The 16,812-nt window shown below is 32.1% G+C and overlaps 1 protein-coding gene across 1 annotated transcript; it reads right to left on the bottom strand.

The window, feature by feature from the left end:
* Positions 1–646: 646 nt before the first annotated feature.
* LOC143042054 (uncharacterized) lies at positions 647–16,043 on the bottom strand. Its single transcript, XM_076214294.1, has 11 exons — positions 15,756–16,043; positions 14,990–15,177; positions 14,165–14,299; positions 9,656–9,705; positions 9,037–9,141; positions 8,609–8,713; positions 4,984–5,088; positions 4,016–4,217; positions 3,327–3,416; positions 2,293–2,397; positions 647–1,150 (listed from the first exon to the last, which is right to left on the bottom strand). Exons 1-11 carry the CDS (start codon positions 15,775–15,777, stop codon positions 875–877), a joined length of 1,383 nt encoding a protein of 460 aa, XP_076070409.1. The 5' UTR covers positions 15,778–16,043; the 3' UTR covers positions 647–874.
* Positions 16,044–16,812: the final 769 nt, after the last annotated feature.

The following is a 16,812-nucleotide window of genomic DNA, read 5'->3' as shown; positions in this document are numbered from 1 at the left end:
CTGTCAGATAACTGCGAGTACTCTCAGATATGTTCCTAGTGTCTCTTTGTTGTCGGGATGTACAAGAACCCGGCCACGTCCATTTGTATTTTTGTTCATCTGATGAATTAAGCCTTTTTCAACTGATTTTTTATAGTTCGTTCTTATGTTGTACTGGTATACTACTGTCCCAGGTTAGGGGGATCCCGCTAACATGTTTAACCCGCCACATTATTTATGTAGGTGTCTGTCCCAAGTCAGGAGCCTGTAATTCAGTGGTTGTCGTTTGTTTGTGTGTTACAAATTTGTTTTTCGTTCATTTTTTATATAAATAAGGCCGTTAGTTTTCTCGCTTGAATTGTTTCATATTGTCATATCGGGGCCTTTTATAGCTGACTATGCGGTATGGGCTTTGTTCATTGTTGAAGGCCGTACAGTGACCTATAGTTGTTAATGTCTGTGTCATTTTGGTCTCTTGTGGACAGTTGTCTCATTGGTAATCATACCACATCGTCTTTTTTATATATACAAAATCTTGACAGAGATAAAAAAAAAAAAAAGGTTTTGTTGTAAACCGTAGATATTGCCTCTTTAGTTAGTGTGTGTATTTCAAAGCTAGGTAAGCATTCAGAATAATTTAAATAATAAAATTAAAATAAAGCATAAAAACGTTTCTATGTATCTTTTGTTTTAAATTCAAAATGTCTACCCTTTTCTAGGTAAGAAGAATATACATTATAAATGACAGGCTTTTTTTTATTTCTTACACATATGAAAATCTTAACAGACATGAGGAAAATTTCAGATATAATTCATTAACTTTATATGTTGTCATCACCTTGTGAAAAGATGCATGTTTACAAGTATATTCCGAACTCTTACACACTGCCGTTGTCTATTTACTTTGAACGATGCCTTTCGTTAAAAGTGTATTGTCTGACAATGACATCAGCACAGGCCACACCAAATAGTCAATCAATTTTCCTTTCTTAAAATAGGTGGTAAATCGGTTTGGGTTAATTTTCCCGCCTTCTTTGAATTCAAAATCCATGCCAACTGGAGGGTCTTCAAAGTTCATCATCCAGCACAGTTCAGCACACTTGTTGATGTAATCCAGGGCAGCGTTTCTACCTTTGAATCTTATACTTTTAATAGTGTTCAGTCTACAGACCTAAATTAAAATAATATTAAAATTAAATGCATTTATCAAATATCATATAAACAATAAAATAATGGTAAAGTAGCGCGTACTATTACATTGTACATGTAGTAGTACCAAGGAACAGTTGACAGTCAGTATAACTTAAATATTTACCTTTTTTCACAGTCGCCGGAATCAGACCGATTTTGTATCTTATATATAAGTAATATATTTTGCTAATGCAAATGTTACACAATACGAAAAAAGTATATTTTATAATTTTCAAAGGCCAAAGGCCAATACACAATATTAAATATTAACATCGTGTTTATTGAAAGGGAGGGTAGGGGCAAATAGCCGCATACTTCTGAGAGTATATAACATTTTAGGGTCAAAACAGAAGGCTGTTATTATTGCTCTAATATTATCTCCTCTTTTGATTTAACAATCAACAGTGTTCGAAGAGTTTCTTCAAAAACTCACCAGTGGATTACACTAGTTTAAACAAGAATGTGTCCAAAGTACACGGATGCCCCACTCGCACTATCATTTTCCATGTTCAATGGACCGTAAACTTGGGTAAAAAATATCATTTGGCATTGAAATTAGACAGATCATACCATCATTTGACCATAGGGAACATGTGTACAAAGTTTCAAGTTGATCGGACTTCAACTTCATCAAAAAACTACCTTGACCAAAAACTTTAACCTGAAACTCGCAATATCAGTTGACTGTAAAATTGGGATCAAAAGTCTAATATGGCTGTAAAATTAGAAAGATCATATCATAAGGAACATGTGTACTAAGTTTTAAGTTGATTGGACTTCAGCTTCATCAAAAGCTACTTTGACCAAAAACTTTAACCTGAAGCGGGACTAACGAAAGAAAGGACGAACAGACGGACGGACCCACAGACCAGAAAACATAATGCCCTTCTACTGTCGTAGGTGGGGCATAAAAGAATCCTGTTAGCAGATACAATACAAGCTTTTAAAGATCATATCGTATAACAAACGCGCTCATTTGTGATACAGAGTTTCATCACCATACCAAAACAAAGACGACGACAATTTCTTTTACAAGTACATTGTAAGTGTAAAGTGCGATTGCAAAAATAGACAAAATGTTTGACGTATTTCTATATATAATAAAACATATTTCAATAACACCTCTTTAAAAGCGGGAATAGTATCAGCTGCCATCTTTCTTTGGAAATCTTTAATGTGGACAACACCGTTTTTAGATACAGGTAATGCAAGATCTTTTCTCTCATTCTAAATACAATAAAAAGAAACAAAACTTTTCTATATTGTATCCATATACATTATTTGAAGAATATTTCAAACACTGAAACTAAGATTGTCACGCTAAAGTATTGTCTTATAGGTTATAATAATTACTAGTTATACATTTTTGTTGAAGACACTATACATTGTACCGTACACATCTGATTTAAATCATTAGTATAGATGCTGTGAAATATGTAAGAGAATTATGGACGGGCTTACAGACGCAACGGGGTTTTGAGGGGTACATGGTACTATATTTGGAGAGTGCTGGAAGACTTAGAAAAAAACTATATAAAAAATACATGATTCTCTTCATACTAACACAGATTTTGTGTAAATAGGTATGAATAAATGGAGATGTTGTATATACGTTAATGATTTAGTGAAGTTTGCTTAAAGTCCAGTGGCAACTATTTCTAGAGTTCCGTCAGGACAATTTAACAAATAAAACACCAAATCGTCCCAAGTCTATAAAAGTATCAAATAAATTTAACAGAAACAATTAACCATTTGTCATAAATTCATAATTTTCCAAAATATAATAAAACAAACTGCAAGATATGACATACATGTACGACACCTAGTATTAATAAAAGATTCATGATATTAAATATTTTTTGTTTTCGAAAGCCCTACCAAACGAAATGTATTCAGCTTATCTTTACATGGGGGGTTATTAAATGGCATGATCATTATTTTCAATTATTGAAACTTAAAATCAATTTTTGATTATTGGTATTTTGATCGAGAAATCAAAACATGAATTCGCTGTGAAGTTCATAAATTTTGAGATTTATCATCATTTAGACACATTATAGACTATATGATATGTATCCGGTGTACGAGTTTCATATTATGTATCTATCTAGAACTTGTACCTTATCTTTTAAAAAAAACCAATATAATATACATACTTTTTGGTATTTTCTCAGGAAACCTACAGTTTCACATTTAAGCATTTCTTTCTGTTCATCAAAGAGATCACGGCCCATTTTCTGGCAAGTCTACAAATAAATTCCAATGACAGTAACATTATAATTTGTATGAATATTAAAAATTGGTAGCAGAACATATAAAGAAGAGTTGGTGTGTTTTTTGTTTTAAATATTACTTTAGTAGCAATTTTTAAACTTTCATTAATTTGTCGTGTATATGAAAAACAACAAATTTGTGTTTGTTCCAATATGTTATTCAAAATCAATCAAAAATGTGTTGTTACAGTCGTTGTTAGCGGTGATATCTTCAGTATACAATGCCAATATAAAAAAGAAGATGTGGTATGATTGCCAATGAGACAACTATCCACAAAAGACCAAATTGACACATACATTAACAACTATAGGCCACCGTACGCAAAGCCAATCGCCTATACCAGATGCCTCCTGAAAAAGAGTGGTCAAAACAAAGACAACTAATAGCAAACAACACGTATAAGTCTCAGATAGTCGAACACAAAATATATTTTACTTCCACGTACACCTTCCTATTTGTCTATCTATATGTCGAAAAAAAAACCGCTTTTTTAAGTGGATTGAAAATTTTCTCAACTGATCATGAATATAATGCTTAGAAATTTTTTATTCAATCTGTGTTCGGATATTACCTCTAACCATTCCAACAAAACAACAATACTTTTTCGTTCACCATAAACATTTTTCACAACTTCATATGCGTTAGTCCAATCATCAACATACAAGGAATTCAATCGTTGAGGGAACAATGGACCCTGATCTTCCTTCATGTCGACATAGGGTTCAAGTTCTGGGAAACCTTGTCGAATATTCTTCGTCTCCGCCTCGGTTAATCTTGTTAAATGTATCAAATGAAATAAATGTATTGTGTATGCATGTTTACAAATATTTTATAATGTATATCAAGTTGAGCAAGTCATCGGTGTATAACAATACAATTTTAATCATGTTTCTTTCCTTTTTAAGTAGAAATATGTTTCGATGCTTTGTCACAGTTCTTATTGGTATATTACAAAAGTACGTTACAAACAGCTTATTTAATGCATCAAATACGAGTTTTAACAATTTGTTAACTTTCAATGCGTTTTTTTTATATTTAAAAGTCACATGCCCCAATCGTTCATCATCATTTTTTTGTCTTGCAGGCGAAACGCTTCTGATTTTTCCTTATTGTCGTGTTTTCTTTTATAAAGGTAAATATCACCACTACATGTACCAATCTTGTATTAATATAGATGATATCAAATATGCACGGTCTCCACGCGGTCGCTGTTACCAATGGTATTCATAGAAACGTATGAGACGATTAAACGACACAAAGGACCGTAAGCTCTTCTGACATACATAGATATATGAAGATGTGGTATGATTCCACCCTATGAATGACAATGAGACAACTCTCCATTCAAGTCACAGTTTATAAAAGTAAATACTTATAGGTCAAAGTACGGACTTCAATACGGGCTAACTCCGAACATCAATCTATAAAGTGCCAAAATAAATGACTAGTGTTTATAAATAAACTCATCATAGATACCAGGATTAAAATTTTGTATTTTTGTTAAACCATTCAAACAAAAACAAAGCTCTTCTGGCATACCTGTTAAGCAAAGTATCATTTTCTTTCTGAAGCCTTGCTATCCGAGTTTCCAACAACATTTCTCTGGTAACAGCTTCTCGACTTCTACTTGATACTGGCGGATATCTGTTGAAAGTAATACCTTAATGTTATAATTGGTTATACTATATGATCATGCAAGTAATGGTTATTTATAACGGGTTACTTGGACAAATGGAATATCTTATCATTTCAATATGATAAGATTTTGATTTTTGATTTTTAGTGTTTTAACGCCACTTTTAAGCACCGCATTTAGGCTATTTCGTGGCGGCCAGTTTTTATTGGTGCCCGGAGAAAACCACCGACTTTCGATAGGAAAACTATATGGGTCAATTTCAAAAAATGTCGAATTTTGAAATTGAAAAATTTATTAAAAGTTACTTATTCAAACAACCCTCTACATAAGCAAATCAAAACAAACAGTACTTTAAGAACAACATATTAAAAGATGCAATCTTAATGATGTCATACAAGAATATCTTGAAACATTTTTTGATCGGTGGTACAATATTTTGTCTATCCTGTTACCATTTTCAAAAGAAATTTTGGGTTATTAAGAAAAGGTTTAGATAAAATGTTAAGCTTGTTTTACGTTACCAATTAGATGGTTTTCAAGAGAATAAACTTCTATATATATTCATTCTGTAAAATAATAGATTATTTGCCAATTTTCTAGGTTGTACTGAAAAATGGCTCTAAAAATTGGTTTTCAAAGGTTGTAAAAATTACCACCAGTAATGCAAGTGTAAGATAGCAATTTATATTGTTTGGCCTTTTTTTCACCCTTTCAAATAAACCCAACATCAAGTAAATTTACTTTTCTCTTTATTTCGTTGGTAACAGGAACGTACGTTTCTGATATATCACTATATAAAAGTCTATCCTGTTACCTTTTTGTCTATCCTGTTACCGATATCAGTATTGCACCTGCAAATGCTTCATTGGGAAGATTAAGACGTTATATATATAACCTTAAGATGAGTTCAAACAATGAAATATTTCATTCGTTTTCCACCTACATGTTAAGATAAAAAATTTAACGACGTTTTTGTCTATAATTGTCTATACTGTTACTGTAACCATAGCAACCATAGTAACAGGATAGACATTACAGGATAGACAAATTTCTTCGTTTTTGATTGCTGTTGTGAAATAACTACTCCCTTTGGTGAAGTGATTATGGTTTTCTATTGTGAATTTGGTTTCCAACACGTTATTGCACTTTTTACAACCATAATGAAGTGTAATTAATCAAAATGGTTGGTAACAGCATAGACATGAAAAAAAGTACGCTCTATTTTTTTCACTAAATGTCTTGAAATTTCTTTTCTCTACACTGTCGTTCAAGAAACGAGGCGTTTTAAATGTAAAGATTACTTTACATTTTTGAAATCAACACTGACCGATTCAATATTCATAGGGAGAATAATTTAACGACTGATTTAAGTAGCGGTAACAGGATAGACATGAACCTCCTGTACGCTGATTGAATTTAGTTTGTAGATAATCTGTTACACACAATGATAAAGAAGCTACGATTTTTTGTTAAAATTATAATTAACGTTCCTAAAAAGTCCCTTTTGCAGATATCAGATATCAGAAAATCGGGAAAAAATCATTTGAAATGTGTTTTGCTGACAATGTACGCACACAAATACCCCCAAAATCGGACTTAAATGCAGTTTAATCTTATCAAAATAGATGTAAGGTGTGTTTATTATTAATGTTCTGAATCACAAATCCGACAAGCTTTCATTTAAACCATTACAACTGAAATTTCCATTAGAAATAAAAAATTTAGCATGGTTGTACTGAAAATTCGACTATTTTTTGAAAATGACCCATATAATAATAATAATAATATGATAAGAGGTGATACTTCAAACATGCAAGATGGTCCGAGACCACAATTATTTCGTAGTGCATTTCTTTTAGACAAAAAATGCAAATTAAAAAAATCCCACCTGCGCTTTCTCAATAAAATGTTACAGTGTGTTGTACTACTTTTGGGACAAATTTTATCAAAATTATAGAAAACGTTATCGGTTCTAACTCAAAATACGGACTATTTTATGTTAAGGGGTCTTGAAATCTTTTGACAGCTTCAGAAGTGCTAATTTTTAACCTTTTTCAACTGAACCGAATCACCACTTTAGTTTAAAATTCATTATCCAATTTTTTTGACAGTGTCATTTCATCCCTTGACTTACTATTTGAGACATAAAACATGGAGAAATACATTTGGAAGGGGAATAAAAAAAATTGGCAAGTGACACACTGTCCACACTAGGGACTACATTTGAAAATCAAGGGAGGACTAATTGTGGTCTCGGACCAGATGGTATCGATTTTGAAGGGTTTGAAACTAGATATTTTGGGTACTAGCAAATACCTACCGTTCTAACACATCTGTATAGACTTAGAGTGTGACTCCATGCTACTTAATCTTGCGTTTGATATGCGTTACTGGTATTTAAGTTTACTGTTACTTTACATTTCGTTTGGCCACTGCTTGCCTGTATTTCATTGATTAGCGGCTTCCAGGTGGTCATAAAAATATTTAATATCTCCATATTTAACAAAATTAATGCAGATTTATTTTCAATGAGATTATGTGAACGGTTCCAATAAGGTCGTATAAAACATACCTTTCACTTTTGCTAGTCGTGTCAGAGTCATTCGCATCACTGTTAAATACAGATTGAATAGTGCGTGTGCCTCGATCAGATTTAAGTGTACTATTTTTTATGGTTGGTAGAACGCTGCCTGTGCTGATCGACTTTCGACTAACTGGCCTGGGACTGGTTGCTGGACCTTTGATCCAAGTATTATTCATTGATCTATTGGTTTCAATCATTGCCTTTGGTCTTATATATATTTTTCTGAAAGGCATTGCACATACAAACCTCCACCAATTTTCCGCTCCAACTGTGTTTAGTATATACTTTTGATTATCAATCCAATTGTCAAAATGTGTAAGTCGCTTATTCCATACTTCTGAAAAACCCTACTCTACGGGTTCTACAAACCTAGGTTAGTTTTCCTCTGATAACGTCTTAACCACTTACCGGGTATCACCATCATAAACAACGCCCATCACTATAAAGCCATGGCCATTCCTTCATTCTATTGAGTCTGCGTACAGAAAGACTTCCATTTGAACCCCTCCCACTTCTGTTCCCATAATATTAAGTATAGACATACACGAAGGTATAATTATTCAAAAGTAAGTCTTGTCCTATTTTCAACTAATTTACAATATATAGATAGCGTTTTATTGAGTTGTTAGGCATTGCCTATTTCTAAATGAAAAGTACTGTTAAAAGACATGTCTAGCGATACACGATGGTCTGGATGGGGTTCATAAAATGAAAAACAATGGAAAAAAGATGCATTAAAAAAATAAATAAATAAAAAATAGAATGATTGTAAAAAAACAAAAAACAAATAGAGAACTATTATGGGTTGTTAAAGTATGAATTATAGAGAATATTGATAAAAGATAGGGGATAGAAATGAAGGACGCAAACTAGATCCTACAACATTGATGGGAGTTTTTTTTTCTTCATTCAATATCAAATCTTTCTTTAATTTACCATATTACCTATTCATTACTACTTCTAAATTAGACCCCAATTCCTCTACTTCATTTTCAAGCTTCTCTACTTTGTTACTGTATCTTTGAGTTGTGTTAGTTTCTATTATATATCTACAAAATCAATGCTATGCAATTACAAGCTAAAAAATTTGAAATCATCAAAATTCAATGTAACTATTCGCTTATCTTTGCTGTTTGAAGTTCTTTTTGTTTAAATAAAGGGAAATAAGTTGCTAAATCATTTTTAAAGATAACCGTTAATAGTCCTTTAAACAGTTACTGCTTAATAATTGAAAATTATGACAAAAATATAACATGTTGTATGCAGTTAGCGCTTCAATATTTATTAATCAAACATACATTTAGTAATTCATCGACGTTACTTTTATTTATTTAATAATGATTGTCAATTATTCTCTCGAGTAATGTTATACCTATTAAGGAGACCATCTTTTTCCTTTTTCAGACGAGCAACATCATCCTTTAGAGCTTCTACCTGTGATTCGAGTTCACCTTTAGTTTGAGATACTTCCCTTACTCTGAAACAAAACAATATTTTATTTTAGCATATTTTAGTTACATCTTCAGTAATCTTCAGTACGCATGCGGCTTCCTAAATGTTTATACAGTTAGTTCTCAAATGATTGCTGTTTCATTATCATAGTACAAAATAGGATATGGGGTACCCAGCCATGAAATAAATTCGGCACATGTACAGCAAGAAAAACTCAAAAAGCAAAGGAACAACGCATGTGTTTTATGTTCTACATCTCAAAAGTCACGACGAGGCCTTTAACAAGTGACAAAAAGCTCTCACATCACTGAAAGTTTAACACGGCCCAAGCAGCAATGGTTATCCCCATTTGAAAATTATATTATCAGTACCTTGCTGCATTTATTCTTTTATATAATAACATTTTGACAATAACACTGGTAGTTTCATATATGGAAAGATGAAGTTTAAACGGCAGCTGACAATAACCTAATCATTTGTAACTTTCCTTTGCTATGACACATATTTTACAATATCATATTAATCTCCCTAAGGTTTACCTCAGTCTTTGTTCTTCTTTCAGCTGAGTAAGAAGGTTATTAATCTGTGTCTGTCAAAATACAAGGATATGTTTCATACAACGAAACTTAAAAGATGAAGTACATGTATGCGGCCGAAACTGTAACTTCATTAACGGAATATGTGAAACATTGATTTAAATTTATCACCATGGATGATACAAAATTCTGGTAGGGGTATACAAATCAAACATATCCCAATACTATTTAATAAACATAGAGCGGTATATTTATAAAAGCAACAGCAATCATACACCATAGGCCATGAAATCCCCACACACATTGTAATGATCTAAATGAATCAACAATTTATACTAAACAGTGTAATGATCTAAATGAATCAACAATTTACTAAACAGTGTAATGATCAACACGAATCAACAATTTACTAAACAGTGCAATGATCAACACGAATCAACAATTTACTAAACAGTGTAATGATCAACACGAATCAACAATTTACTAAACAGTGCAATGATCAACACGAATCAACAATTTTACTAAACAGTGTATTGATCAACACTTCACTAAACAACCCAAAACGAATCAACACTATACTAAACAGCTTAATGATCATCAACACGAATCAGCATTTTGCTAAACAGGGAAACGACCACAGCGATTTAGCGCTCTACTATTAAAACATTGAATGAACACGAACCAACAGTTCACTATACAGTGTACTGACGAAAACGTTTCAGCATTTACTATAAAGCAATATTAATCATGGCACAATGTCTATAAGGAATCAACTTTAAATACAGTTATTGTCCATGATATATACACACCAATCATAGCTAATATCAGAAATCCATTAGTAGTCTGGTACATTTGTAATGGACTTCTGATAATATCAACACTGTTACTACGGAGTAAACTTAGTTGACTAATAACAAATTCTGGACGCTCTTCAAAAAACACAATAACGGAAGACGATCAATCAGCTTTAACCAACGTAAATATTATATAATAACATTAAATGTAAATGAACTGTTTGCATTAAAGCAAACAAGACATATTATAAAAAAAAACATCCACGGTAAAAATGTATTTTTTTATTTTAAACTTTAAATTAAGTTTTCTTTTTTATAATTCAATTAAGATTATCTACTCTTTAAAGCTTAATATACTTTCTTGTTCGTTTTTCGTTCTTTTTGTTTGCTAAAAGTAAATATATTAGTACACATACATTCAATTGTGATAAGTAATTAAGATAAGATAATTTAAAATGGTCTAGAACACACCCGTGATATCGCGGGTCCGTGACTGAATTAAGGTATATAACTATGCGTAAGCCTTATTTAAGTATTGGTATTGTCATCTGATAAAGTCATGCCGATTATAAGATGCACAGTTTTCTCTGCTTTCAAAACATTTATGTTTGAACTCGTCGAACTGGAACTTGTCAATTATTGGTAATATTAATTATTTGGAAAACAAAAGGGCCTGGAATGGAGTATTTTTTAATCAACAGCATTGTCCCATATTAGTTATAAATAAAGTTGAATTCTTTGATTCGATGTTTTACGTCATGCCGGCTAACAAATTGAAAACTGCACCTATACGCCTTATTTTAAGTCCAGATTTTTAGTATTCGTATTGTCATCTGAGAAAGTCATACTGATTAAAATACTACATTAAGGAACAATGTGACAATGATTGAATTTAGTAGTATCAACCCTGTGATTATGACCCGTGTAAATAGCAAAATCCTTAATACACCGTTTGGTGGTGCGCCTGTCATATGTGGAACGTACAGATAAGGTAATAGATAACAGGTGAATATACTATTGGTATCGGTATCGGATTCGACCCGGAACTTGTTAATTTTTGCCAAAATTAATTATTTGGAAAACAAAAGGGTCTGGAGTGGTGTAATTTTTAATTAACACCATTGTCCTATATTAGCTATATATCAAGTTGAATTCTTTTATTTGTCGTTTTTACCCCATGACGGCTGACAAATTGGACCTCGTTATATATGTAAGACTCAGATCGACGTCCGGTCTCTAATCGACGTCCGTTCCTCAAATCGACGTCCAAATCTGACGTCACAATAAAATATCATTCCAAATCGACGGCCAATTTTATGCTTTTGGCTTCTCTAATCAACGTCCAATGTTTATCTTCTCTAATCAACGTCCGTTTTAGACACATAATACAAACGATCTACTAAATATGTAGACAGGTTGTGATATCATTTTTATTTTATTTTAGAGATTACGTAAAAACAATGAGATGTGATATGACAATAAAGGGCTGTGCTTTAGCGCATGATACGCCCGTTGCTCTTTTAACTTGTCTTTTATGCTTTAAATGAATTTATATGATCAACTAGAAATATATATACAAATCAAAAAGGATGTTACATTAATATATTCATCAAAGTTGCATAAAATTTTGTGAAAGTGTTAGTTATTGTCCCAAAATTGGAAAATCCCCCCTTTTTTAAGCATAAAAATTCATAACACGGAAATGTAAAATCTGAAATTTATAAAAATTGAAAGGGAGCTTACATCAATAGATATAAACAATTCACCAAAGTTTCATGGACATTGTTGAAAGCCTTTTTGAGTTATTGTCCGAAGTGTTGAAAATCCCCCCTTTTTTATGAATAAAGCCCCATAAATTCAAAACTTAAAATCTGAAATTAAAAAAAAACGAAAGGGAGCTTACGTCAATAGATATAAACAATTCACTTAAGTTTCATGGAAATTGGTGAAAGTGTTTTTGAGTTATTGTCCGAAGTGTGGACGACGGACGGACGGACAGACGGACGGACGGACAACGGTATACCATAATACGTCCCGTCTAAAAGACGACGGGCGTATAAAAATAATGTAAACAATTCAAATTGGAAAATTAACGGTCTTATTTATAAAAAAAAATCCGAAAACCAAATATGACAGAAATAAACAATCGAAACCCACTGCACTACAGGTCTGGCATAAAGAATATGACCGGGTTATCACATAAGCCACACGACGGGTGCCACATGTGGAGCAGAATCTGCTTACCCTTCCGGAGCACCTGAGATCACCCTTAGCTTTTGGTGGGGTTCTTGTTGTTTATCCTTTAGTTTTCTATGTTGTGTTATGTGTACTATTGTTTGTCTGTCTTTTTCATTTTTAGCCATGGCGTTGACAGTTTATTTTTCGATTTATGAGTTTGACTGTTCCTCTGGTATCTTTCGTCCCTCTTTTAAACATGTGTGTGAGCACTCAACCTAGAATAGCTGTGTAACAGCACAACATAAAACATAATGCCAATTTCTTCCGTATATGTTTCATTCCAAGTGTAAAACTTCGAAATTTGTTCAAAAATATCTTACAGAGTCCGAATTATGATACTAAAAAAAACAATTTGCTGTACTTCTTCATTTTGTCTATTGTTGAAGATTGAATAATGTCCTCTATATGTTGTTTGGTTTTCATTGTCGTTAGGTTGCATGACATTTATCAACATGAATAGGAATGCGATTCGATTAACGTTTTATCAAGATAAACTTTAATATGCATGATACCTATTTCTGGTTGGAAAAAAAATCTATATGGAAAGTATGTATATTTGAATTTTAATGTGCGTATTGTTATTGTTATTACTTTTCTACATTGGCTAGAGGTATAGGGGGAGGGTTGAGATCTCATAAACATGTTTAACCCCGCCGCAATTTTGCGCCTGTCCCAAGTCAGGAGCCTCTGGCCTTTGTTAGTCTTGTATGATTTTAAATTTCAGTTTCTTGTGTATAATTCGGAGTTTAGTATGACGTCCATTTTCACTGTACTATTATGCATATTTTAGGGGCCAGCTGAAGGACACCTACGGGTGCGGGAATTCTCGCTACATTGAAGACCCATTGGTTGCCTTCGGCTGTTGTTTGCTCTATGGTCGGGTGGTTGTCGCTTTGACATATTCACCATTTCCTTTCTCAATTTTATAAATATTTGAAATTTGAACCCTACAAAACATGTACATGTATAAGTGTAAACAAGTAAGTCCAGTAATTTATCATTTATTGATATTGGATATCGATTATAAAAGACGACTACTATCTATCGGGCATAGTTTTGTCAATACATGCCATCATTGGACGTCGATCAGAGTATCAAAATATTGGACGTCGATTTGAGAATGTGACGTCAGATTTGGACGTCTATTTAAGAAACGGCCGTCATTTTGAGGAACGGACGTCGATTAGAGGACGGACGTCGATCTGAGTCTAACATATATATCGGCATAGAACATTTACTAATACCAATATTTTAACCAAAATGTATAAATATTTCGAACAAACCTTCAATCATCATTTTTTTTAATGTAATGTGTTGATAAAACGCTTGAACTTACACGTACCTGTTAATGTTCACTGTAATACATGTAGTACCTCGCTAGAACTTTACATGCATCTCTTTAGTTAAATAAAAAATAGAACGCTAGAACTTTAAAGTTATGTGTTCAGATGTAATGTTATGATAGAAACTATAACTTTACTTGTTTGGCATCACTTTCCTGTTCTCTGAATGCTATATCTTCTTTCATCTTTCTGTTGTTAAAGGCAAGATCATCTACAAACTGTTGGTGATGGCGATATGTAATTGCATTCCAGACAGAATAACCCTCCGCTTCCTTGAATTAAAAGATACAATTCTATGAGAATTTCTGCATCAATGCATGATTTTCCCTTTTTGTTTTGTTTTCTTCTGGTGTTTCCTGTCTCTGACAGTCTATACTCATCTCTTTCTTATTCAATGTACTTTTCTAATATAAATGTACTTCAATAATCTTTTTTCATTTTAATTTTTACATATCTAAAGAAATTAATTGCTAAGGGTAACATCTTTTCTACAGTCGCTTAATGAGACGACCTAAAGGTAATACTATACTTGTCTTAAATAAATAAATAATCATCATCGAATAGTATTTTTTTGAGCTTGAAGCTTTTCTCTCTTTATAGACATCTGATATAAGATAACCGTATTCAATTGTGCACTTGTTAACATGTAAATAACATGTATTAACGCGTGTATACAATTTTGACCACTTTTAATCCATGTTAAATTTTATAAAAATATCTGGGGTTGTTCTTAAATGAGAAACAAAATCAAAGGCATAGAACGAACGTAGCAAAACGGAACGAAAAATGTATATTGAACAATACTGGAACACTTTACTATTTTCTTTTTTTCAAAAATGAACACCAAACATCAATAAATACAGTTATGCTAAATGCTATTTGTTTCGAGCCAACCAAATGAAATTTTTTCCAGACTCATATTTAGTGCGATAGGGAATCTATCAGCTTTTAAAAAGGCATACCAACTTCTTCCGTAAATGGCCAATCATATCAGCATTTAACTGTATAAAGATCTGTTCTAGGTATTCGGGCTTGTGAGCCTGTCCTTTACTGTACATGGAATAAACACGACTTGCCCAATCTAAAAGTTCATTCGTCAAAACATGCAGTTTAAACATCCATTTATTCCGCTTTTTAAGCTGCTGATTATCTGTAAATTATAAAGTTTATAGATTACTCGTAAACTCATTGTTTTTATTTAAAGTGCAAAGTTTTAGTCATTTGTAACAATTTTAGTATTTTTTGTCTGTCGTAAATTACACCAACAACTCCATTTTACCATTGACCCGATTTTCTTTTTTAAGACTCTTCAATAAATGACATAAGTTTTTCAAATAAACTTTGACATATTATTGCAAATTATGTTGGAACTGTTCGCTTGGCATATCTGTACATTTTTTCTGTTTGCTGTTTTTCTATGTGCTGTATATGTCAATTAAAACTACTCCTCTGAACAAACCAAATATGCTATTGGAATAACGTGTTTAATAATACAACAGTTTATGTTTCAGATTCATCTTTTAGCTGAATAGATAGTATAGTTTAAAGAAAAACGAACATCAAAATTTTACTATATGCATGCATTTTATCCCTATATACTATCTAGAATAAATATGAATCAACTTCAATTGATATTCATTCGATTTTTATCTTGACTTTTTTTCAGTTCGTTAGATTAAAATATAGGTAAATGACAGATATAAAATATAAATTTATAAAGTAACTTACTTAAATGTGCTGTAGATGTCATTTTTTTAATATATCAAAATATCCGTGCGATCAAAACAAATATACTCTTAAAATATTACATATTATCTGTATACACAACGTGTCTACGCATAAATAACCATAAACAACGCTATCGCATTCCTAATAGAAACATAGCTATTTAACTTTTTATCAATTGACTTTCACTACTTTAAATTAAAACTTTTAAATATTTGTAAAGTATCACTAGAAAGAATATAGTTGTGTTTATCTACATGTTGAAGTCAGGGTTTATTAGTGGAGATTATATCCAATTTTGAAAATGAACAGGAGCTAAATATTGGTTTTAAAGGGAAGAACTATTGAGATTTTAACTTTTACGATATGCGTTTTTAGTTCGTCAATAAGGTCGTTTGATCTATATACTAACAAACTTATCGTGTATTGAAAAGCTTGAAGTTTAAATCAATAGCCATAATTTACCATACCGGTACACATGCTTGCATCCATTCAGATAACTTCAATTGTTGTAGAGAAAGTTATATTTATAAAAGTTTTATATTGCAAGAATGGAATTTAATCTATTTTGATATAATCGTGTTTACTCGATGCCATTTTAATGATTGATTCTAAAGAAACTGGCTACTGGTGGTATTTGGTTAACAATGCATGTTCAGGTCATACATTTGATTTAAAGTCAGTTGATAATAGAATTCTGAATGGTAAAAAAAGATATTTGTTCGAGTAATTACACAATTATCTTCAATTGAGATATGTTTCTTTTTTTTATTATTATTATTGTATACAGTCTAGTAGTTAATACACTCTTGCAAATTTATGTTGGTCAAAATCAATGACATCTTTATGACGAAATGAAATTGGGTGTCGCGTCTTCTTCTTTCACATAAAATCCACGAATATTGTTTTATTCCAAATAGGGATAAAGACCAGCGTAGTTAGTTATGACTTCATTTCAAGATTTTTTGGAGTGAAATGGGGAGGGGGTGGGGATTACAATCTAAATAAAACCAGTTCGGATCGACCGTCCTGCACGACGTTCGGCTCTGAAATTTACATG

Source organism: Mytilus galloprovincialis, chromosome 8 (genome assembly GCF_965363235.1).
Source record: "Mytilus galloprovincialis chromosome 8, xbMytGall1.hap1.1, whole genome shotgun sequence".
NCBI classification, from domain to species: domain Eukaryota; kingdom Metazoa; phylum Mollusca; class Bivalvia; order Mytilida; family Mytilidae; genus Mytilus; species Mytilus galloprovincialis.
Note: the sequence above shows the minus strand (reverse complement) of the source record. Positions and strands in the feature narration are given on the sequence as shown.